This window comes from Barbus barbus, assembly GCF_936440315.1.
Source record: "Barbus barbus genome assembly, chromosome: 40".
Classification (NCBI taxonomy): domain Eukaryota; kingdom Metazoa; phylum Chordata; class Actinopteri; order Cypriniformes; family Cyprinidae; genus Barbus; species Barbus barbus.
In genome coordinates this window covers 25738673-25765191 of record NC_136718.1, presented here as the reverse complement: position 1 = coordinate 25765191, position 26519 = coordinate 25738673, and the positions used below count along the sequence as shown (strand labels likewise).

Below are 26519 nucleotides of genomic sequence, written 5' to 3'. Positions count from 1 at the left end.
TTTTAGAAGTGGCATGGTTTATTCTTTGGTTCATGTCATTTCTCTGATCAGCATCATTGGAATTATTTTAATGTTTTAAAATCAACATTAATAACTCCAATGATGTTAATGAGTAATACATGTTCTCATTTTCCCATAAAGTCCTTGTCTGATGGCAGACCAAGCAGATATGCGTTATAAATGCTGATCTTTATGTAGGTAATATAGATTTGCACGAACAGGCTATTTAAAGCAGAAGTGCATTACAGAAGGATGCGCACTTTTTCTCAACATCAACTTCAGTTCAAAACATATGTAGTTGTAAGGGAAAATGTGTGTATGTTGTAACTGGTCACCATTTCTTTGAAGTTTTCACTACTTCAACTAAACCTCTTCACGACCACTTCAACGTTTTCACTTCACTTTTTCATTTAATTTTTAATTATCCTGGAAGTCGGTTTAAACTGGGTGCTAATTTTGTAGATTTAAAACTAATACTTAACATTGACCTTCAAATAGGCCTACCTGTAATAATTTGTGTAATGCTAAATATATTATTTATATATACAAAGTAACTGTCCTGAACTGTTTTCCCAAATCAAATTCAGTCACTGTGCCTGACTTTTACTTAAGAAAACTTCAAATTATCAATATTGTCATGAATTATGAACGTCATCTTTTATCAATAAATCCAAATGATGACTTTCCCATTGTAGTAAAAGTGCAGTAACTATGGGTTTTTTGGGTATTGATTATCATTTGTATAACCATAGTTTTACTACAAATACCATGGTTAAACTATGGTTAGTGTAGCAAAACCACGAATTACCCTGCTGAAAAAAACAATAGACACCATTTCAAAATTTGTAATGATTTTACTGGTTATAATTGGACTTGTATTGGTTTTACTGGAAACTGTAAGGGACCCTGTGGGTGTCTGCTGGTTATTGGTCACCTTCTATATGTGGCTTGTTAAAACCAACCCTAATGGAATAAAAACACTAGAGATTTTTTTTTCAATTTATTTTAATGGTTAAAATGTGATGGTTTCTAATGGTACTGGTAGTGGAAACCAATAAAATAGGTAGGGTAACAGTAGAACAGTAAAAATTAGGTAACAGTAGGGTTACCATTTTTTGGGGGGGGGGTAATTAGCATGGTTAATTTTCGTAAGAGTATTTTGATTATGTTTAATGATTATAAAATGACAAATAAACATTCACAGTATCTTTCATGAAACTCTAGATGTATTTTAAAATATTTTAGTATTTCTAAAATTTTTATAATGTCATAAGCGACAAAAAAGCTAGTGGTACCATGGTACAGTGATGGTAATTACATAATATAGTTTATGATTTTATGAATAAACGCTTATTTGCGTCAGCTTTATAAATTCACTCCGGTTATCGTATCACGTGTTGACGCGCCTAGGGTTTTCTTATGAAACCTCATTCACACGCACTCTCTCTCTCTCTCTTTCTCTCTCTCTCTCTCTCTCTCTCTCTCTGTGTCCCCCCCCCCCCCCCCTCTCTCTCTCTCTGTCTCTCTCTCTCTCTCTCTCTCTCTCTCTCTCTCTCTCTCTCTCTCTCTCTCTCTCTGTGTGTCTCTCTCTCTCTCCCTCTCTCGCTCTCTCTCTCTCCCTCTCTCTCTCTGTCTCTCTCTCTCTCTCCCCCCCCCCCTCTCTCTCTCTCTCTCTCTCTCTCTCTCTCTGTGTCTCTCTCTCTCTCCCTCTCTCGCTCTCTCTCTCCCTCTGTCTCTCTCTCTCCTCACATAACACCCAAGGACAAGGACAGACGCGCTCGCAGTGGATCGGCTCTGCTTCAGGTGAGTGTAAATACGCTTTCTGTGAATCATCGATTTTGACAAATATCATATTTGTGCAGTTTTCGCTGCGAACTACTGAATGTTGGGGTGATACTGCACATTTAAGTTTTACGTAAGTACTTGTTTAGAAATGACCTAAGCGGTTCATATTTGGTTGTTCATCATAATAAGAGAAACTAGAGTAGATCAGGTACATTGAGATTCTGCAAAAATACTGAGCTTCTTTCATGAAGTCAAAACGTCCAGATAAACCTGATTGTGTGTGTCCTGATGTAATGATTTACTGAGTTCATGTCATCTGCTGTTCCTCAGGGTTGTGATGGCAGACACGGCCGTTCAGTTGACCAGAGTCAGAGATGCGGACAATAATGAGTCCAGGACACAGGTGTCCACCAGAATGTCCTTCTCATCGCCCAGACGAGGAGCGACCGTGAGCTTCCACAACATCAACTACAGCGTGAAGATGAAGAGCGGGTTCCTGTGCAAGAGGAAGGTTACGCAGAAGAACATCCTCGTCGAGCTCAAGTGAGTCTTCCACTCTTTTGATGATGGTGTGGAGTCAGATCTGATGCTGTTTGATAACAGTATTCATGTTTCATGGTTTTTAAATTGTAAGGCATTTCAAAAATACCATGGTGTCCAACAGGGGTATGTATTGTACCGTGCTATTTTTGAAAGCACTTAAATACCATGGTTCATGAATTATGGCAATACCTGGGTATTTTTTTAAATACCTTGCAGGGACATTAAAATATATGGTAATCAGACAGTATGTTTTATATGGTGTAAATGACTCTGTGCCGTGATATCGCCGCAGTATTTATTTTATTTGTTTGTAAGGAAAAAACTGTAGTGTTAGCCTACTGTGATACAGTGGTGGTACATGGTTTTTGTCATATTTGGTTTTGTTTTTTTATTTAATTTTTTTCCTTTTGTATGTATATTTTATGTATTTCTTTGGGTTGTTTTGGTTAAAGAAAGCCACACTTTATATAAAAGCATATAAAGCATTTTCATAACCATATATGAAGAGTTTATTTGCAAAACAGATAACTCCGTTTTTTTTATTTTCAAAAATCATGTTTTTTATTGTTATCATGTCTTTATTGTGTTGTATTGTGTTAGTTAGCTGTATTTGTTAGGTATTTTTAACCTAATCAAAATAACCCGACTGTAGTATGATTAAGATTAATTGGAATACACAATGAAAAAACATGATTTTTGAAAATTGCTAAAATGAAAACGAAAAAATTTGCAAAAACTTTATGAATAAATGGGAAAAAGAGAATAAAAAATTACAAAAAAAAAGAAAATATAAAAACAAATTTAAAATATTTATAAAAGCTGAATATTAAGTGTTATGTATTATAGTATATTTTGCATATGAATAAAAACAGTATATAGACATGTAAATATACATTTTATTTAAAGTATTTAATTAATTTATTTGATTTATTTAAATTTACTAATAAAAATAACAAAAACACAACATAATTCCTAAAACTTTAATTAAATAAACAGAAAATAGAAAATGGAAAAGTAAATATTAATAAAATGTGATATTATGAAATAATATTAATAATATTCTAAAATATTATGTTAATGGAACAATATATTCAGTATCTCCAATAATACTAAAATAACTTTTTCTTTTTGTTTATATAGTTTCTGTATTTAATTTTTTTTTTTTGGTAAGTTTTTATAGCAACACTAATGCTTTTACTTTCTTATAGTGACATTTGCAAGTTCATCTGATGGATGATTTAACATGTATACAAGATATTATATTTGTGTTCGTCCGGTGACCAGCAGGACTGCATCAGATTTCATGTTCAGACTTGGTTTCTGCCTCGACTTTCATCTTCTCTATCTGCTTAAAACATGGAGTCGAGAGAAACAGTCACATATTTAGCCCTTTGCATGAAGCTCATGTTTATTATTTGCTATAAAGAAAGAAATGGAGCTCATATTTGTGAGGTTGTAGGTCTGGTAGCATAAGTGTGGACGTGATGCAGGGTAATGTGTCTTCAAAGGTGTGGTTGTGTGATTGTGGAAACCACCAGGGAGGACTTGTGTGAATTGAAGGAAGGAAGCATGGAGATGTTTCAATGGACTCCTGCCCCCTGCCTCCAAAAATAAATAAATTTACACTGAAAAGCTTCAGTAGACATGGCATTACATGCATGCTAATGCATTGTTATACAAGCACACACACACACACACACACCCTGTGTGATGAGCACACAAACACGTGCATGTTTGCGCTTCCATAACCTGATTGTTACGTATGTGCACCCGCTGCGTTCAGGTCCTTGTCCGACATGCTGAAATATATAAACTTTCACACAGTACAAGACGGAAAACACATGCTTGATTTGAGACATTTGAGGGGATAAACGCAGTGAGCGTGCAGTGACTTTATTTTAGTGTTGATGAGCGCCATCAAACCTTGACTTTTGCCCTGCTATCAGATAAGAGTCTGGTTTTGCTGTCCGTCTCGGACAGATCGAATTATAGAATTTGGATCACATACCTGGACAATAATCTGGCAATCTTACATCTATCAGTCATATTTCCTATCCAAAATCCATGGGGTTTCACTCGAAACATCACTCAAGTCGTATTACACTCTAAGACCAAATTATTAAGATTTTTTTTTTTTTTCTTTATTAAATACATCCTTCAAATTCTCGATACCATAATGCAAAAAAAAAAATCCTGTTCTTATTACCATAATAGTTATGAAAATGATCCTGTCAGAACACAGTATATATATTGATATAGTATCCTAACAGAATGCAATACTTTTATTTTTATTAATAAAATGTAAATATTAATATTTTATTTAAAACACTTATGGATTTTTAAAACATTTTACTTCTTTATATCTTTATTTTTTATTTTTTATTTCTTAAGAGCATAAATTCCATGCAGTAAATACTTAATATTATTAAAATTATTATAAATATTAAATATAATATGTATAATAATTTAATTATATGCTGTTTTTATTAGTATTTTGAATGAGAGTGACCTGTTTTCACATTATTTTGCACATATTAAAAAGTACATAGTATCTAAATATTTTGTAAGGCCATGACTGTGATCATAAATGATATACTATTTAAATATGAATAAATAGTTTGTTTATTAAAATAAATATTTATTTATAGACTATATATTTCAATCTAATATAAAATGAGCTGGCTTTGGTGGACACGTGGCCTGATTGTTGTTACTTGCAGTTAAATAACTGTACTGTACTTAAATAAAGATTAAATTAAAATGTATTGTAGCTATTTAAAAGTTAAATAAAAACTGTAAGTTACTGTACTTAAATGTTAAGTAAGATACACTTTCATTTAATCTTTAAGTACAGATTTTGTTTCATTTAAGTACAGTACAGTTTTTATTTCACTTTTAGGTACAATGAATTTTAATTTAATAATTCAGTTATTCAGTTATTCATATTCATAATTCAGGTATTTACCTGGAAGTATGCACAGTGCAGAGTTAATGTTCAAACGTGAAATGGTCTATTTACAATGTTTTAAAAGGCTGACAATAATAAATATTCTTATTAGGAATAAAATGTGTGTGACTCATTATTTATTTTATTTTTTTAACTGTGCATAGTGCTACTGCATTTTAATGTTGGTCATAATGGTGGTACTTGGAAAGCCAAATATTTTCTGAGGTGGTGCTTGGTGTAAACAGTTTGAGAACCACTGCACTAGACTAATGTAACTTGGCACAATTCATATTCATGAGCTCAGCTGATTTGTTGGATGAGGATACACCCTGACGCGGCCGATCATCGGAGCTCATGTGTCTCATTGATACCGATAAAATCAATTCATGAGTTCAGATGAGGAAATAAACATCTGCAGTCACGCACACTTACACAAGCAGCTGAGCGCACATGGACACACACGGGTTAATGATCAAACTCACCCGACAACCTCCGATGAAGAGCACACAAACTCTCTCACACACAAACACTGTGTATAAGGGTCACATACTATGCTAAAATTATTCTAAACAACAAAAAATTATAATTATATATGTGTATATATATATATATATATATACACACACACACACACACACACACACACACACACACACACACACATATATATATATATATATATATATATATATATATATATATATATATATATATATATATATATATATATATATATATATATATATATATATATAAAATTTAAAACAATTTTAAAAATTCACATTGAAAAACAACAACAACAACAAAAACAACACTTTGGTGGACACGTGGCCTAATTTATATTTAATTCAGAGATTCCTCTGCGTACCACACTTTGAGAACCACTGGTCTAGTGGATAAATGTGATGTGAGCACTTGATATGGTCAGATGGTATTTGTTGTTTTTCATTATAGTCAAACAAACAAAAGTCTTTTAATATAATTGTCTTCCAAAGAGAAACTGAATTTCACAACAGCTTCAAATGAAGCTCATTCAGTCAGCATCCCATGTGTGTTTGGTTTTATCTTGTTTTATGTAATTATATGATAATGAAGACAATGTGGTAATGATAATTCTGATGTAATTCTGTTGTTTTGTCTAGTGGTATCATGAAGTCGGGACTGAACGCCATTTTAGGAGCCACTGGGAGCGGGAAATCATCGTAAGAGCTATCTGTCTTTCCATTTGTCCATCTGTCTCTGTCTGTCTGCCCATCTATCTATCTGTTCATCTGTCTGTTCATCTGTCTGCCTGTCTGTCTGTTCATCCGTTTGTCCGTCCGTCCGTCTGTCGGTCTGTCTGTTCATCCATCTGTCTGCCCATCTATCTATCTGTTCATCTGTCCATCTATCTGTCTGTCTGTCCATCCGTCTGTCTGTCTGTATCTCTGTCTGTCTGTCTGTCTGTCTGTCTGTCTGTCTGTCTGTCTGTCTGTTCATCCGTTTGTCCGTCCGTCCGTCTGTCGGTCTGTCTGTTCATCCATCTGTCTGCCCATCTATCTATCTGTTCATCTGTCCATCTATCTGTCTGTCTGTCCGTCCGTCTGTCTGTCTGTCTGTCTGTCTGTATCTCTGTCTGTCTGTCTGTCTGTCTGTATCTCTGTCTGTCTGTCTGTCTGTCTGTCTGTCCGTCTATCTGTCCGTCTATCTGTCAAGTCATGTCACCTTTATTTATATAGTGCTTTTAACAATACAGATTGTGTCAAAGCAACTTTCCAATACGAAAATAGTGTCAATAATGTAAAATGACAAGATTAAAAACTCAATTTTCAGTTAAAGGCATTTCATTCAGTTCATTTCAGTTCAGTTTAAATAGTATCTGTGCAGTCAAGTGGACAATATTACTGAAAATTAAGTGTCCACAACTATGCAAGCCAGAGGCGACAGCGGCAAGGAACCAAAACTCCATCGGTGACAGAATGGAGGAAAAAACCTTGGGAGAAACCAGACTCAGTCGGGGGGCCAGTTCTCCTCTGGCCAAACGAACCAGCAGTTCCATTGCAACTGCAGCAATGTCAGATTTTGTAAAGGACTCATTTGGTTCCTGTGGTCTTGTCCCAATGGCTATCTAGGTGACGAGGTCCTCACTGGGGATCTGTCTCTGGGGCTCATCTAGGTGTCCTGGTCTCCGCTGACGTTCAGGGCTGTAGAGGTCATCTCTAGGTGCTGATCTACCATCTGATCTGGATACGGACTGGATCGGGTGGCTACAGTGACCTCGGAATAAGAAAGAAACAGACTAATATTAGCGTAGATGCCATTCTTCTAAGGATGTAACAAGTACATCAGGTGTTATGGGAAGTGTTCCCGGTTCTGGTTGGCCTAATTAATGCAGCCTAACAATCCTTTAACGGATTTGAATATTATAAGCTTATTAAGCATGCAGAACAACCACCCAATAAAGCATTACAATAATCTAACCTTGAGGTCATAAATGCATGAATTAACATTTCTCCAATTGACTTTGAGAGCATAGGTCGTAATTTAGATATATTTTTAAGATGGAAAAAATGCAGTTTTACAAATGCTAGAAACACGGCTGTCAAAGGAGAGATTGCTATCAAACAGCACACCTAGGTTCCTAACTGATCAAGAAGAATTGACAAAGCAGCCATCAAGTGTTAGATAGTGTTCTAGGTTATTACATATGTGGGGGTTTTAGGTCCGATAATTAACGCTTCTGTTTTTTCAGAATTTAGCATTACGAAATTACTTGTCATCCAGTTTTTGATATCGACTATGCATTCTGTTAGTTTCTCAGTTTGGTGTGTTTCGCTGGGCCGCGAAGAAATATAGATCTGAGTATAATCAGCATAACAGTGAAGGCCAACACCATGTGTCCTGATGATATTTCCTAAGGGTAACATATAAAGCATGAATAGTAGTAATAGTACTGAGCCTTGAGGTACTCCATACTGCACTTGTGATCGATATGATACCTCTTTATTCACTGCTACAAATATCTGTCTGTTCGTTCGTCTGTCTGTCTTTCTCTCTATACTGTCTGTCTGTCTGTCAATCTTTCTGTCTGTCTATCTCTCTGTATGTCTGTCTGTCTGTCTGTCTGTCAATCTTTCTGTCTGTCTATCTCTCTGTCTGTCTGTCTGTCTGTACATCTTTCTGTATTTCTATCTGTCTGTCTGTCCATCTTTCTGTCTGTCTGTCAATCTTTCTGTCTGTCTATCTCTCTGTCCATCTTTCGGTCTTTCTATCTGTCTGTCCATCTGTCCATCTTTCTGTCTGTCTGACTGTCCATCTTTCTGTCTGTCTGTCCGTCTGTCTATCTGTCTGTCCGTCTGTCTATCTGTCTGACTGTCCATCTTTCTGTCTGTCTGTCCGTCTGTCTATCTGTCTGTCTTTCTATCCGTCTGTCCATCTTTCTGTCTGTCTATCTGTCCGTCTGTCTGTCTGTCCGTCTGTCTATCTGTCTGACTGTCCATCTTTCTGTCTGTCTGTCCGTCTGTCCATCTTTCTGTCTGTCTGTCCGTCTGTCTATCTGTCTGTCTTTCTATCCGTCTGTCCATCTTTCTGTCTGTCTATCTGTCCGTCTGTCTGTCTGTCCGTCTGTCTATCTGTCTGACTGTCCATCTTTCTGTCTGTCTGTCCGTCTGTCCATCTTTCTGTCTTTCTATCCGTCTGTCTGTCTGTCTGTCTGTCCATCTTTCTGTCTGTCTGTCCGTCTGTCCATCTTTGTCTGTCTATCTGTCCGTCTGTCTGTCTGTGTTGTGGTGTATGTAACGAGTGTTAAGGAATAACTAAAAGTAGATCAGCTGTTTTTAAAACAGAGAAGCTTTTCCAGCAACAAGCTGTTTTTTCCAACAACAGAGTACATCGGTGCATAAAACTGAAGTCATTGCATTTGGAAATAAAGATGAAGTTCTCAAGATGAATGCATACCTTGACTCTAGGGGTCAAACAACTAAAAATCAAGTCAAAAATCTTGGGGTGATTCTGGAGACAGACCTTAGTTTCAGTAGTCATGTCAAAGCAGTAACTAAATCAGCATACTATCATCTCAAAAGCATTGCAAGGATTAGATGTTTTGTTTCCAGTCAAGTCTTGGAGAAACTTGTTCATGCCTTTATCAGCAGCAGGGTGGATTACTGTAATGGTCTCCTCACTGGCCTTCCCAAGAAGACCATTAGACAGCTGCAGCTCATCCAGAACGCTGCTGCCAGGATTCTGACTAGAACCAGAAAATCTGAGCATATCACACCAGACCTCAGGTCCTTACACTGGTCTCCAGTTACATTTAGGATGGATTTTAAAGTACTTTTACTCGTTTATAAGTCACTCAATGGCCCAGGACCTAAACACATTGCAGATATGCTCACTGAATATAAACCTAACAGACCACTCGGATCATTAGGATGGAGTCAGTTAGAAATACCAAGGGTTCACACAAAACCAGGGGAGTCTGCTTTTAGCTATTATGCGGCCCGCAGTTGGAACCAGCTTCCAGAAGAGATCAGATGTGCTAAAACATTAGCCACATTTAAATCCAGACTCAAAACTCATCTGTTTAGCTGTGCAGTTACTGAATGAGCACTGTGCTACGTCCAAAACTGATTGCACTATGTATAATCATTTTCTATTCTTAACTGTTTTAAATTCTTTTTCAATAAACTTTTGTCATTTTGTTTTTATTGTTGTGATAATTTTTTTAATTCTTTGTTTTTATTGTTGTGATTATTATTATTTTTAATGACCATTTCTCTTACTTATACAGTTAGGTCCATATATATTTGGACACTGACACAATTTTCATAATTTTGGCTCTATATGCCACCAGAATTAACAGAATTAAAACCTTTTTTATACACAGTCCCCCATTTCCAGGGGCTCCAATGTAATTGGGCAAATAAATATCATCATAAATATAATATTAATTTTTAATATTATGTTTAGAATCCTTTGCAGGCAATGACTGCCTTGGGTCTGGGACTCATGGACATCACTACGAATATATATGGATCTGACTGTGTGTGTGTGTGTCTATATATATATATATATATCATCTGAAAGTATGCATGATCAATTTTAGTAATAAAATAAATTATTTGTATATATAATAATTATTGTTATTATTGATATATTAATTTAATGTATTTGGAATATAAAATAATACTAAAATGTAATGTAAAAATACATTGTAAAAATACATTTACATATATTATTTTTATTTATTGATTTTTAATACATTTAAACTTTTAAAATTAAATGAAAATAAGTGTATTTAAAATATAAAATAAAATTAAAAAATATTTTTTTATTTAATGTATTTTGTATAATGATGTTTGTGTTTTACTGAAGGTTTCTGGACGTTCTGGCCGCTCGTAAGGATCCTGCTGGTCTCTCTGGAGAAGTTCTTATAAACGGAGCTCCACAACCTCCAAACTTCAAATGTCTGTCTGGATACGTAGTGCAGGTATAAACCACACAAAGACTCATTTACTACATCTCCTTTCTTCTGTACATCAGTGAAGTAGCAGTACATTCTCCTCAATGACACATGATGTGAAGAATCATTCAGGTCTTGAGCACAAACACTGAACTTGCACATTAGACATCACATTTGACTCGAAAAACTGCAGCATTTAAAACAGGAAGCTGAACTCGTTATTCTGTAGAATTCATATCATGACTAAGGGAATTGTGGGATTCCTGACTAAGATTAGAAGAGCTGGACTGAAACTGTTCAGCAGTTTAGTTTGTTTTCCTTCCATAAATAGAATTTAATACAGTCCATTGGTCTTAGGAGTCTGAATTCTTCCAGTGATTGTTTAATCTAATCTCAAATCACACCAGCTGTGTCATGAGACACTCTGCTTCCTTCTTTAAGGACGTTTACGAAACGTGTTCAGAAAGTGCTCTGTCATGGTTTAAACACATGAAACATCCTGAAAGTCTTGTTTTTTGCAGGATGATGTGGTCATGGGGACGCTGACCGTTCGCGAGAATCTGCGTTTCTCAGCGGCTTTACGACTCCCGAAGTCAATCAGTCAGCGAGAAAAAGATGAGAAAGTTGAGAGACTCATTCAGGAGCTGGGATTGAGCAAAGTGGCTGATTCACGGGTAACAAACCAAACACACCTTCATCTGAACTACATGCAGTCAACACAGACTTCTGTTGATGCTTAATGACACGATTAATAAATATTTTACCATAAAGTAAATTAGCATTCTTATGAATCAGTAAACAACATATGTTTCATTTACTTTTGAAATGTTTTCTCCCCAAAAATACAGCTAGATAAAAAATTAATAAATAAATAAATAAAATAATGTTTTTAATAAAAAAAACAAAAACAAAATAAAATGTAAACAAACAAATAAAATATAAATCAACTTAAACTTATTTTATTTCAACTAGTTGCCAAGGCAAGATTTCTCTTTTTCATTTGGTTTAACTTGAAGTACTACAATAACTAAAACGCTAAAGCTAATAAATAAAAATGAAGAACTATGAATACATATAAAAAAAACAATAACAAAAATGACACAACAAAAACTTAAAAATAAAATAAAATCTGTAAATAAAATATAAAAAATTACATTTTAAAATATAAAAAAAACTATAATACTATATCAATGACACAAAAATAAAAAATTATAAACACACACACATGTGTATATCTATATGTATATGTATATGTATATATATGTGACCCTGGACCACAAAACCACTCTTAAGTATCAGTTTGCCAATTGAGATTTATACATCATCTGGATAAATGAGCTTTCCATTGATGTATGGTTTGTTATGATAGGACAATATTTGGCTGAGATACAACTATTTGAAAATCTGGAATCTGAGGGAGCAAAAAAATCATAATATTGAGAAAATCTCCTTTAAAGTTGTTCAAATGAAGTTCTTAGCAATGCATATTACTAATCAAAAATTACGTTTTCATATATTTACAGTAGGAAATTTACAAAATATCTTCATGGAACATGATCTTTACTTAATATCCTAATGATTTTTGGCATAAAAGAAAAATCGATCATTTTGACCCATACAATGTATTTTTGGCTATTTCACTAATATACCCCAGCAACTTAAGACTGGTTTTGTGCTCCAAGGTCACATACATATATATATATATATATATATATATATATATATATATATATATATATATATATATATATATATATATATATATATATATATATATATATATATATATATATATATATATATATATAACATTTCACATTTTTGTTTAATAAACAAAGTAATAAAATAAATAAAACTAAATAAACTAGGTAATAAATAAAATATACAATATCTTACAAAAGTGAGTACACCCCTAACATTTCGGCAATCAATTTAGTATATCTTTTCAAGGGACAATACTATAGAAATGAAACTTGGATATATTTTAGAGTATTTAATGTGCTTGTATAGCAATAAAGATTTACTGTCCTCTGAAAATAACTCAACATAGCCATTATTGTCAAAAAAGCTGGCAACAAAACTGAGTACACCAGTGGTTTTCAAACTTTTGTTCAGAGCGACCCTATTTTTTTCTTTTTAAATTGACGCGACACCCCCCCCCCCCCCACCACCACACACACACACACACACACACACACACACACATATATATATATATATATATATATATATATATATATATATATAAGAAGGAAGGAAAGACAACTGCGCTACAGACCGATCTTGAGTCCCACCGTAGAGCTCTGGAAGGATGCTTTGTTCCAAAATCAAATCACTGTCGGTGCTTCTGAAATTAGTGAGGGTGCTTGCCTTCATGCACATCTATTCTGACATATCATATTTTGTCCAGTCTATAGTTATAATCAGAATCAGAATGAGCTTTATTGGCCAAGTATGTTTACACATACAAGGAATGTGTTGTAGTGACAGAAGCTCCACAGTGCAACAGAAAGACAGCAACAGGACACAGATAATAAAAAAAATAACAAGAAATAGCCAATAACCAATGTACAAAGCAGCAAAAAAAAAACAAACAAAAAAACACAATATATAATATAGACAATCGTTATTATCACAATGTCATTGTGATTTTGAGAGAATATGCGGATGTCACTTCCGAAAGTTTGTTGCAAGTACGCCACATTGGACCTCTTAGCAGCATAAAAAACAAAACTTTGATTCAAATTCTGAATGGAGAATAGGCTATACCTATACAGCAAAGAAAGCATGCAAAGTGCGCTTCCTTAGAAAGCTATCACTCATTTCAGTTTATCCCGATCTAATTTCGCTATAATCAATGAATCTGTCAAGTCAAGTCAAGTCACCTTTATTTATATAGCGCTTTTAACAATACATATTGTGTCAAAGCACTTAACATTATCAAATTGGAGGATAGAGTGTCAGTAATGTGTAAAAATAAGATTAAACACTCAATTTTCATATAAGGCATTTCATTATTGAATTCAGTGATGTCATTGTCTCGATCAGTTTAGTTTAAATAGTATCTGCAAAATCAAAATCAAATTGGCAAGGAACCAAAACTCCCTCTGTGACAGAATGTAGAAAAATAACCTTGGGAGAAACCAGGCTCAGTTGGGGGGCCAGTTCTCCTCTGGCCAGGAGATAATTGTTTATTTATTGTTTTAATTAAAATTTTAAATGTATAAATGTATTTATTTCTATTTTATATTATTGCAATTTCTAACAATAATAGTATTATGTAGTTAGGTATTTTATTATATTTTTAGTTATTTTATTTTTAGTTTTATTGTATTTAAGTCGAGGTCTTCACTGGGGATACGTCCCCGGGGCTCATCCAGGTGTCCCGGCCTCCGCCGACGATCAGGGAGACATCATCTCCCGGCGCCGATCCACCATCTGATCCGGACACGGACTGAGAAACAGAATAAGAAAGAAACAGACAAATATTAGCGTAGATGCCATTATTCTTACGATGTAATGAGTACATTGTGTGCTATGGGGAGTGTTCCGGTAGATCTAATTAATGCAGCCTAACAATCCTTTAATGGATTTGAATAATAGAAGCATATTAGTGTGTTATGTTTAAGCCAGGTTAAAGAAATGTGTCTTTAATATATATTTAAACTGACAAGAGCCTCCTGAACAGCATTAGGTAGATTGTTCCAGAGTTTGGGTGCTAAATAGGAAAAGCATCTGCCACCCGTAGTCGATTTTGATATTCTAGGTAATATCAAACGGCCAGAGTTTTGAGAACGCAGCGGACGTGGAGGACTATAATGTGATAAGAGCTCACTCAGGTACTGAGGAGCTAAGCCATTCAGGGCTTTATAAGTAGTTAACAAGATTTTAAAATCTATACAATGTTTGATAGGGAGCCAGTGCAGTGTTGACAGAACCGGGCTAATATGGTCGTACTTCCTGGTTCTAGTAAGAACTGTAGCTGATGCATTTTGGACCAGCTGTAGTTTGTTGATCAAGCATGCAGAACAACCACCCAATAAAGCATTACAATAGTCTAACCTTGAGGTCATAAACACATGAATTAGCATTTCTGCATTTGACGTTGAGAGCATAGGCCGCAATTTAGATATGTTTTTGAGATGGAAAAACGCAGTTTTACAGATACTAGAAACGTAGCTTTCAAATGAAAGATTGCTATCAAACAGCAGACCTAGGTTCCTAACTGATCAAGAAGAATTGACAGAGCAGCCGTCAAGTGTTAGATAGTGTTCTAGGTTATTACATGTGGGATTTTTAGGTCCGATAATTAAAACCTCAACCTTTCAGAATTTAGCAGTAAGAAGTTACTCATCATCCAGTTTTTTATATCGACTATGCATTCTGTTAGTTTCTCAATTTGGTGTGTTTCACTGGGCCGTGAAGAAATATAGAGCTGAGTATCATGAGCATAACAGTGAAAACTAACACCATGTCTCCTGATAATATCTCCTAAGGGTAACATGTAAAGCGTGAAAAGTAACGGCCCTAGTACTGAGCCTTGAGGTACTCAATGATGAATGAATAATGTTATACTGCCTGGCGGACATCTCGGCATGGATGAAAGAACATCACTTACAGCTCAACCTGGCAAAGACGGAACTTCTGGTCTTCCCTGCCACCCCGACTCTACGGCATGACTTCACGATTCAGTTCGGCTCATCAGTGATTACCCCATCAACTTCGGTCAGAAATCTTGGTGTAATCTTTGATGACCAGCTGACCTTCAAAGAGCACATTGCAAAGACTGCTCGTTCCTGCAGGTTTGCACTACACAACATCAGAAAGATCAGGCCCTTTCTGACAGAGCATGCTGCGCAACTTCTTGTCCAGGCCCTGGTTGTTTCTAGACTGGACTACTGCAATGCTCTTCTGGCTGGTCTGCCATCAAACGCAATCAAACCTCTACAAATGATTCAGAATGCAGCGGCACGACTGATCTTCAACGAGCCCAAAAGAGCGCATGTTACACCTCTCTTCATCTCCTTGCACTGGCTACCAGTGGCAGCTCGCATCCAGTTCAAGTCACTGATGCTTGCGTACAGATCTACCACAGGCTCTGCACCCTCCTACTTCCACTCACTATTACGAACCTACATCCCCTCCAGAAGTTTGAGATCTGCTAGTGAGCGACGCCTTGTGGTACCATCACAGAGAGGCTCAAAATCACTCTCCAGAACATTCTCGTTCACCATTCCTGGCTGGTGGAATAATCTTCCCACCCCTATCCGGAACGCCGGATCTCTGGCAACCTTCAAGCAACAACTGAAAACTCATCTCTTTCGGCAGTACTTGACTTCATCCTAAACTCAAAAAAAAAAAAAAACTTTCCCTCTATCTTTCTCTCCACCTACTAGCTTGTACTTATTTGAACAAAGACTGAGATTTGGTGTTACGAGCACTTCCTCTGTCTGACTGCCTCTTCAAGATGAATCGCTTTTTGTATTCCCCAATTGTAAGTCGCTTTGGATAAAAGCATCTGCTAAATGACTAAATGTAAATGTTATACGAAGCACCATAACTTCAAACGAGTTATACTTAAAGCCTGCCCTCTGACAAATACTGAGAATATTGCTATAAATTGTAGCAACACCTCCCCCTTTACCTTTTGGACGTGGCTCATTTTTATAGCAGTAATCTTGTGGGGTAGACTCATGTAGCCATTTTTCTGTCAAACAGAGCAAATCTAGGTTATGATCTTAAGTGATTTTTTAGAAAGAGACCTGATATTCAGTAAGCCAAGTTTTATCAATTGTTTCTCTGTATTGTAAACAATTGTTTTATTTGTTGAACATCAATTAGATTGTTACTCTTAATTTGATTTGGACGTTTTCTGTATTTTCTAGTTCTGGGAACAGACACAGTCTCTATAGTGTGATATCTAGGTGAAGGAGTCTCTATGTGCTGAGAATTAACTGACTTCTGTGACGTGAGGCGGCTAGCAGACGGTCGGTTTAGCCAGTCTGTCTGCTTCCTGACCTGGGCCCCAGTTAGTCAAGTACGAACTCTAAGACTATGTGCCATATTTCTAGAGAGAAGAGCGGCACCACCCCAGGAGGGATGAACACCATCTCTTTTCAACAGGTCAGGTCTGCCCCAAAAACTTGTCCAATTGTCTATAAAGTCTATGTTATTCTGCGGACACCACTTATACATCCAGCCATTGAGTGATAGCAGTCTGCTATGAATCTCATCACCCCGGTAAGCAGGAAGGGGACCAGAGCATATTACAGTATCTGACATCATACTTGCAAGTTCACACACCTCTTTAACATTATTTTTAGTGATCTCCGACTGGCGAAGTCGAACATCATTAGCGCCGACGTGAATAACAATCTTACTGAATTTACGTTTAGCATTAGCCAGCACTTTTAAATTTGCTAAGATGTCAGGCTCTCTGGCTCCCGGTAAACAATGGACTATGGTGGCTGGTGTCTCTATTTTCACATTCCGTACAATAGAATCGCCAATTACTAGAGCACTACTAGAGCATTACTACAAGCACTTTCATCAGGTTTCTCAGTGGTTGCATCACTGAGTGGGGAGAACTTGTTTAATGTTCTGATCGGAATGGAAGAGCGGCGTTTTGACCCACCTCACTGTCACCCAGTTGCCCTGCTGCACCGGCTCTACCGGAACCAAACAATGTACTTGACTCGCTGAACTAGTCGCATCCAAAGCAGTATCTACAGCCCTCACATTCTTACTATGGAGCAAGAGAGAGATGAAAAGGAGCTAGAAAAAAAGAAAATAATAGGTGCGAATAGAAACGCGAGTGGAAATGCGAATGACAAGCTAACCAGCTAGCGAATACTAACATATGGCACACGCATTGCACTCGCGGTTTTAGATTAAAGCGAATTATCAAATTAGTCAGATTAGTTTGATAGATAATATCAGAAATATGGAGGGAGTTAAGTTATATTTTATCACTTTAAACAACAGAAAGTGATAGTAAAATTCAGCAGAAAGCAAAGCTACATAGTACATGGAGCTACAATCGCAAACCTCTCAGCAGGACGGCACTCAACACAGCACAATTAATCTCTTGCTTACATCACCTACACTTTGTTCATTATAATCAGAGGATTTGTGTCGCGAGCTTCCAGAACTCTGGACTGAACAAGAACACTCGCGCTCTGAGCGGTGAGTGGATTCTGACTCACTAAAGCTCCTCTGATTGGCCATTGCGTTATAGAAATCAACAGATACTTCTCTGATTTGCTACAATGTAAAAACACTGCAAAAACAGAGCGCAAACACAAATACACATTTGATTCTGACCTGAGGCGGCTGCCGATTACTTTAGTTTTGTTGTTTATGTTGTTTAGTGCTTCTTTCCTGAGTCTTGAACTGGTTACATACGTTTTCCTTAAATCATCCTGGTGACCCATTTGTTTTAAATCTCGTTGCGACCCAGGGTTTGAAAACCTCTGTCCTACGCGATAACCGCTATACGCCGTTTAACCATGCAAAGCCATATGTCCTATTCATCATGTTCATGTTTTTGTCTGCTTGACAGGACCATACAAATTTGTGTATCTTGTTTTAGAGCAGTTAAAATTTGGTTATTTGAGTACAATTCTCTCATACTGACCACTGGATGTTCAACATGGAACCTCACAGCAAAGAACTCTCTGAGGATTTGAAAATTAGAATTGTTGCTCTCCAGAAGGATGGTCGAGGCTATAAGAAGTTCGGTAACAGCCTGGAACTGAGTTACAGTACAGTGGCCAGGGTCATACAGAGGTTTTCCAAGACGGGTTTCACTCTGAACAGGCCTCGCAAGGGTTGATCAAAGATGTTGAGTCTTTGTGCTGTTTTTCAGATGCAGAAGCTGGCTTCAAAAAACAGACGCATGAGTGTTGCCAGCATTGCTTTAGAGGTTGCAGAAGTGGAGGGTCAGCTTGTCAGTGCTCAGACCATACACCACACACTGTAACAAGTCGGTTTGCATGGCCATCTTCCCAGAAGGAAGCCTCTTCTGAAGCTGGCTCACAAAAAAACCTGCAAACACTTTGCTGAAGACAACCTGGCCAATTTGTTTGACTCAGATGGTGTCCAGCATGTGTGACGACACCCTGGTGAGGAGTACCAAGAAAATTGTGTCTTGCCTACAGTCAAGCATGGTGATGGTAGCATCATGGTCTGGGGATGCATGAGTGCTGCTGGTACTGGGGAGCTGCTGTTCATTGAGGGAAACATGGTTTCCAACATGTACTGTGACATTCTGACGCAGAAAAAGATGCCCTCCTTTCAGAAACTGTTTTCCAACATATCCACCACCCCAAACACACCACCAAGATGACACTGCCTTGCTGCTGAAGGTGAAGGTGATGGAGTGGCCAAGTATGTCTCCAGACCTGAATCCTATTGAGCACATGTGGGGCATCCTCAAGCGGAAGGTGGAGAAGCACCATGTGTCTAACAACCAGCAGCTCCGTGATGTCACTATGGAGGAGTGGAAGAGGATGCCAGCAACAACTTGTACAGCTCTAGTGAATTCCATGCCCAGGAGAATTAAGGCAGTGCTAGATAACAATGGTGCCCCTACAAAATATTGACACTTTGGACACAGTTTTGACATGTTCACTTAGGGTGTACTCATTTTTGTTGCCAGTTATTTGGACAATAATTGCTATATGTTGAGTTATATTTAGAGGACAGTAAATTTGTACTTCTATACAAGCTGCACATTGACTACTCTAAAATGTATCCAAGTTTAATGTGTGCAGTATTGTCCCTTGAGAAATTATACAAAAATTTTTGTCTGAGGGATGTACTCATTTTTGTGAGACACTGTAGACATTTTAAAAAAACAACAATGAAAGTCACAAAAACGTGCTATAAAATTACAAAAATGTTAAATAAAAAAATTAACAAAAACTGAAAATAGAAAACTAAATGTAGTCAAAATATTAAAGATATCAACAAAACTAGTATATCAGTGATACTAAAATAATATATATTTGTGTGTATATATAACTGTTCTATACATTAGTCATTGTTTTGTGTGTGTATAAATATTCAGAAAACGATGACTGATGAACAAAATTAATTTGATCTGAAGGTAATCATGATGAATTTGACAAAGTCAGTATTGTCGTTCGTTATTGGGTTTAGAGGGCGGGACTTAAATTGACGGCTGCTCTGATTGGCTGGTTTTACAGGTGGGCACGCAGCTGATTCGTGGCATTTCAGGTGGAGAGAGGAAGAGAACAAATATCGGCATGGAGCTGATCATTGATCCACCGGTGCTTTTCCTGGACGAACCGACCACCGGCCTGGACGCCAGTACGGCCAACTCTGTCCTCATGCTGCTCAAGAGGTGCGTTTATTAGTGCTTTCAAACGATTAATCGCGATTAATCACATCCAAAATAAAAGTTTTTGTTTACATTATGTATGTGTGTGTTCTGTGTATATTTAATATGTGTATATATAAATACACACTCATAAACGTAACATATATTTTTCTTAAATATATACATGCATATTCCACACCTTAACCAGAAGAAAGACATTTCCTAAATCACAAGAAAGACAGTTTATTTGTTCAAAAAAAATATTTAAAAAACTGTCTATTCTGCCAGACAGCACTAGGTAGTTGCACATACTCATTATCGAACACATTTTCAAATGTATTTAATAACTAATATCTCTATATAAATTTTATTTGTAAATTAGTAAATTTATTTTAAAATTACAATTTTACATTTTAAAAATCTTTTGTTCTTTTGGGATGAAATACGACTTTTATAAATACTGTTTTAACTGTTCCATGTGTTTAACCTGTGTGTTTGCTCAGAATGGCGAACAGCGGTCGCACCATCATCCTGTCCATCCATCAGCCGCGGTACTCCATCTACCGGCTGTTCGACAGCCTCACACTGCTGGTGGGAGGAAGGATGGTGTATCATGGCCAAGCTCAAGACGCCCTGGACTACTTCAGTCAGATCGGTATGAAAACACAAATATACACACATCAACAGACCCTCACATCCTGATACTGGTGTGTGTGTGTGTGTGTGTGTGTGTCAGGATACACCTGTGAGCCTCATAACAACCCTGCTGATTTCTTCCTGGATGTCATCAATGGAGACTCCACCGCCGTCGCTCTCAACAAGCTATACAGCAATGACGGTACAACAATTTCCCTTCTTCATGATTGTTTTCTTGCAGTATAAAGGCCACTTTGCAGCTTCTTTTAGTCAAGAAAGGGAACGGGAAGTGGTGTGAGGCGACCCATACTCTGAATTTGTTCTCTGCATTTAACCCATCCAAGTGTACACACAGTAATGAACATACACCCGGAGCAGTGGGCAGCCAATGCTGCGGCACCCGGGGAGCAGTTAGGGGTTCAGTGCCTTGCTCAAGGGTCTCACCTCAGTCATGGTATACCTGAGACTCGAACCCACGACCTTCGGTTTACAAGTCCAACTCTCTATCCATTAGGCCACGACCATGTTGTGTAGTAGTAGTGTATATATATATATATATATATATATATATATATATATATATATATATATATATATATATATATATATATATATATATATATATATATATATATATATATATATATATATATATATATATATATATATATATATATATATATATATATATATATATATATATATATATATATATAATATACATACACACACAAACACACATACAGTGCCCTCCATAAGTATTGGAACAGTAAAGACAAAATTGCTCTGTTGGCTGTGGAGTCAAGATATTTGCAAATATGATTAAAAGATGAATATGAGACAAAACTATAGAATGTCACATTTTATTATTAGCCATTTCAACATGTTTTACCAAATAAAAAGAACAGCACTTTTAGAGTTCATCCCACTCATTGATGTGAGCATAAGTATTGGGACAGTTGAACATAAGGCAGATATAAAAGATTAAAAGCTATTATTTAGTTGCAGATCCCTTGCACACAATCACAGCAGTGAGTCTGAGACCCATAGACATCACCAGACTCTTGGTCTCATCCTTTGAAATACTTTTCCCAGCCTTTAATGCAGCCAATCCCAATTGTTGCTTGTTTTGAGGAGTTTCTGCCTTTACTCTCCTCTTCAGCTGCTGAAATTCATGTTCAATCAGATTTAAATCTGGAGATTGACTTGGGCAATCTAAGACTTTCCATTTCTTTGCCCTTATAAATTCCTTGACTGAACTGGCAGGGTGTTTTGGGTCATTGTCCTGATGCAATATGAAGCACTTCCCAATGAATCTGGTGGCATTTTCTTGAATATTGGTAGCTAAGATGGTTTTGTACCCTTCCAAATTCATTCTGCTGCTGTCATCATACATTAAGTCATCAGTAAAGTTGAGAGGGCCTGTTCCAGAGACAGCCGTGCATGCCCATGCCATGACACCACCTCCACCATGCTTTACAGATGAGGATGTATGCTGGGGATCATTTGCAGTTCCCTTTTTTTCTCCACATTTTTGCTTTCCCATCACTTAGATAAAGGTTCATCTTTGTCTCATCGGTCCATAATCACAGTTCCAAAACTCTTCTGACTCACCTCTTCCTGCTCCTGCTTTTTTGCAAACTCTAATCTTGTCTTTCTATTTTTGGTGCTGGTCAGAGGTCTGCATCTTGCTGTGTAGCATCTGTAATTCTGTGTCAAAGTCTCCTGAGGACAGTAGATTGTCAGAGCATCACCCCAGCTTTCTGGAAGTTGTTGCTGATTTTACAGACATGTCTTTTAGGGTTCATTTTCACAGCTTTTATGATTTGTCTGTCATCAACTACTGTTTTTTTCTGAGCCGATCAGGTCGTTGTTGGTCGCTGGTGGTTTCCAAACTCTTGATTTCTCCATGCCCTTTGTTTTTGCTAGAGCTCTAATTGACTTCCTCTTTTCTTTTAGCATCCAAATTGCTTGCTTTTCTCTCAAAGTCAGCTCCCTCATCTTCATCCTGGTTTGTGAATGCAAGATTCAGAATGCAGAAGTAATGGATATAACTGATACGAGACATTCCCTGCTTTTAAAATTTGAAGAATTAATGCAACAGGACACAGCTGATCACTTAGAAAGACCTGTGAGGCAACTGCTCCAATACTTATGCTCACATCAGATAGAGGGATGAAACTCTAAAAGTGCTGAACTTCTTAGCTGGTAATTTTTTTTTGTAATTGTTTCTTTAAAGAATCAACGGCCACATACACACTGCATTGTTTAAGTGAAGTGATGTGTGGCCAAGTATGGTGACCCATACTCACAATTTGTGCTCTGCATTTAACCCATTCAAGTGCACACACACACAGTAGTGAACTCAAACACACTGTGAACACACACCCGGAGCAGTGGCCAGTCATATTGCTGTGGCACCCGGGGAGCAATTGGGAATTCGGTGCTTTGCTCAAGGGTCTCACCTCAGTCGTGGTGTTGAAGGTGGAAGAGAGTGCTGGTTATTCACTCCCCCACCGACATTTCCTGCCGGACTCGAGACTCGAATCCGCAGGGTTACAAGTCCGAGTCTCTAACTCTCGCTTTAAGGAGTGCTTTAAGGAGAGACAATTGCATTTTACAGTAAAGGCTCATATGGCGGTGGTGTCTCACATAAACCACCAGGGAGGTTTGCGGTCGCACACCCTGAACAGACATGTGCGTCGTCTCCTCTGGGCTCAAGGCAGTGTCCTTTCACTTAGAACAGTTCATTTACTGGGTGCTTTGAACCTCGCAGCAGACTTTCTGTCGAGATTGTAACTCAGGTCAGGGGAATGGATTCTGGCTCCAGGCTGTGACTCAGGTTTGGAATCCTTTCAGCAAGGCAGAGGTGCACCTCTTTGCATTGCAGGACTTGATCAGTGCCCCCTTTGCTTCTGAGACTCTTGTTGATGGCCCCATTCTAGACATGGTTCTCGGAGTTGACTTCTATGGTGGAGCAACCCCCTGGGATATTACAAACAGGACTTATTGTCTTATTTTCTTTTTTCTATTTTCTATTTCTTATTGTCGTTTGTTCTCCTCATGAAGTAGATCTTCATCATTGTCAGCCACTATGCTCTCAGAAGAGCATCTCAATTCCTTCCCAGAGAACCACTTTCTTGGGGGTCAAGCTGGATTTGCTCTCGTTGCTTTCTGTAGCCTATATATAATTTTATTTTATGTTTCATTTTTAATGCTTCTATAAAGGATCAGCAGCCACATATACACTGTAGAGTATAAGGAGAGACAATTGCATTCAACAGTAAAGACTCATATGGAGGTGTTGTCTCACATAAACCACCAGGAAGGTTTGTAGTCACACACTGAACAGGCATGAGATTTGGAATCTTTTCGGTGAGGCAGAGGCTCTTTGCATCACAGGACTCGACTCGGTGCTCCCTTTGCTTACCCAGTCACACCTGGCACGCCTGGGGATAGACACTTTTGCTTACATTGCGTTATGGCATCGTTACACAGCGTTGTGTGAACCTATGAAAGGGAACGCATGTGTAACCCACGTTTCCTGAATAGGGAACGAGGCGCTGTCAAGCTCCTTGCACTGCCGAAGAGGCTTCTTCGGTAAAGAATCTGAGGAATTGATGGTGCACTCACTATTAATAGGTGAGTGAAGTAGCGTCACTAAGGAGACACCCATGCCATTGGCCAATAAATTGGCGTGATTTGATACAGGTTTCAGATCGGCACCTCCCAAGGGGCACCTCCCATCATTGCTACACAGCCTCTTGTTCCCTATTCAGGGAACCTGGGTTACGCATGTAACCCGAGACGTTTTGTGTTTGTAAAAATTATCATAAATGTGTTTGCGTGTGTTAGACCTGGACGAGGAGCAGCTGAGTTCGTCTCTGAAGGGCATCGAGGACCGTTTGGTGGAGGAATACAAGAACAGTGCCAGCTACAAACAGACTAAAAGCGAGCTGGAGCGAATTGTTCAGGGCCAGGACTACAGCAAACGGACAAAATCCAGAACCATCACCTACAGCACGTCCTTCTGCCACCAGTTCAACTGGGTCCTCAAGAGAACCTTCAGGAACCTCATGCTGAACCCACAGACCTCATTCGCTCAGGTCAGCACCACCATCTATATCAGGCATTCACAAAGGTTTCTATCAGCTTTAAATATTTAATTGATGTTCCTCTGAGATTTTAAGATATTTCAGTAATTTAATAACACACAACATAATGTTATTTTAGTATCATTGAGATACTAGTATAGGTTTCATTATTATTTAAAATTAGTTTTTAATTTTTTAATTTTAATTTTTGATACAATTTTTATTTTTTTTGTTTGTCAATTTTATTATTTTGCCTATATTATCTATAATACTTAAAATTGTTTATTTCATTTTAAATTTATTTTTATACAGCAAGTTAAACTAAATAAAACTTAAAATAATCCCTTTTTTAATATTTTAAGTAAAATAATTTAATTTTTAATTTTATGTATTTTATTATGTTAAGTAACAGGTTTTTTATTGTTTTAGTTAAATATAATAACCCATGCACGTAAGCATAACATATTTAGTCTTTTTAAATAGGTGCTTTATTTTAATTGTTTTCATTTCAAAATGATTTGTTATTTTTACATTATTATTTTTATGAGTTATTACATTTTCGTCAACTCTTCTCATAGATTAATATGAATTCTGTTTGATTCATTGAATATTCACAATATATTTCAGGTGAATTTGCTGGTGATATAAACTTGAGCAACACTGAAAATATTTCAGTGGTTATCTTTTTGTTTTGTCAAAATATATGTGAAAAGAAAATATATATCTATATGTAAATTTTAAAAAATAGTGATGAAGTTTTGATTTAGGGTGATGTTAGTATTTCTATATTAATCTGAGATTGCTTCTCTAGATCGGGGTGATCATTTTCCTGGCTCTGGTTGTTGGGGTCATATTTTTTGGAGTGGAGGGGAATTCAAGCGGCATTCAGAACAGGTATGAAAATACATTGATCCAGTTCAGTCAGTATTTCTGTGAGAAGAATCATGTCCACTTGAATTAGAGTGATTCAGTGTTCAGATCTGATGAACAGAAGCTGTGTCTCTTCATCCCTGGTGTTTTCAAATATCATTTTCTGAATAACAATTTGGTACTTCATGTACATCTGATATATTTTGAAAAATTTGGAAAAACTCCAATTGGTTTTCCACTAACAGTAGTGTGTGTGTGTGTGTTTCAGGATTGGCGCACTTTTCTTCATCACCACCAATCAGTGCTTCAGCTCCGTTTCCTCAGCTGAACTCTTCATCACAGAGAGGAAACTGTTTGTGTAAGGGTTTCAAGTAAACACTCAAAATGCATTATTTGGGTAACACTTCACAATAATTAACTAACACTTTAATACATTTGCTAACATTAACTAATGGAACCTTATTGTAAAATGTTACAAATGTTGGTCCCTCAAAAAGAATTTGTGCCCCCTCAGTTTTCTTAACAAACTTATTTATTTAAACCGTTAATGGATAGTTAACTGGAGAAGCATGGGAAAGTAAAATCAGAACAAATAGCGCACATAGAAAAGTCATTGCACCCTTTTGCGTGCATGCAGCAACTGCTCGCGATCAGAGATTGCATTAACATTGTAACTGAAGCTTGTTTATGTTTACAATTTATTAAAATAAATTAAAAATGTCTCTGCATATAATTCTGGTTTAGTGTGATTATCAAGTTGGTTGAAAAGGTTATTTAGGTAAAGGTTTTTTAATTGTTATTAGTAGAATTATTAGTAAATATATCTGTTTTGATGTATTCTAAAGTACAGTTGTATTAATA

General features: G+C 36.9%; 1 protein-coding gene across 1 annotated transcript in view; it reads left to right on the top strand.

The window, feature by feature from the left end:
• Nucleotides 1-1753: 1753 nt before the first annotated feature.
• Nucleotides 1754-26519, top strand: part of LOC306859222 (broad substrate specificity ATP-binding cassette transporter ABCG2-like) — a 29608-nt gene continuing 4842 nt past the window's right edge. Inside the window, exons 1-11 of the mRNA XM_079400137.1 lie at nt 1754-1803; nt 2116-2328; nt 6418-6477; nt 10628-10742; nt 11237-11389; nt 19925-20082; nt 20562-20713; nt 20795-20896; nt 24550-24800; nt 25600-25682; nt 25927-26016. Coding sequence (XP_079256263.1) covers nt 2123-2328; nt 6418-6477; nt 10628-10742; nt 11237-11389; nt 19925-20082; nt 20562-20713; nt 20795-20896; nt 24550-24800; nt 25600-25682; nt 25927-26016 — 1370 coding nt within the window. The 5' untranslated portion in view covers nt 1754-1803; nt 2116-2122. The remainder of the gene's footprint in view (nt 1804-2115; nt 2329-6417; nt 6478-10627; nt 10743-11236; nt 11390-19924; nt 20083-20561; nt 20714-20794; nt 20897-24549; nt 24801-25599; nt 25683-25926; nt 26017-26519) is intronic.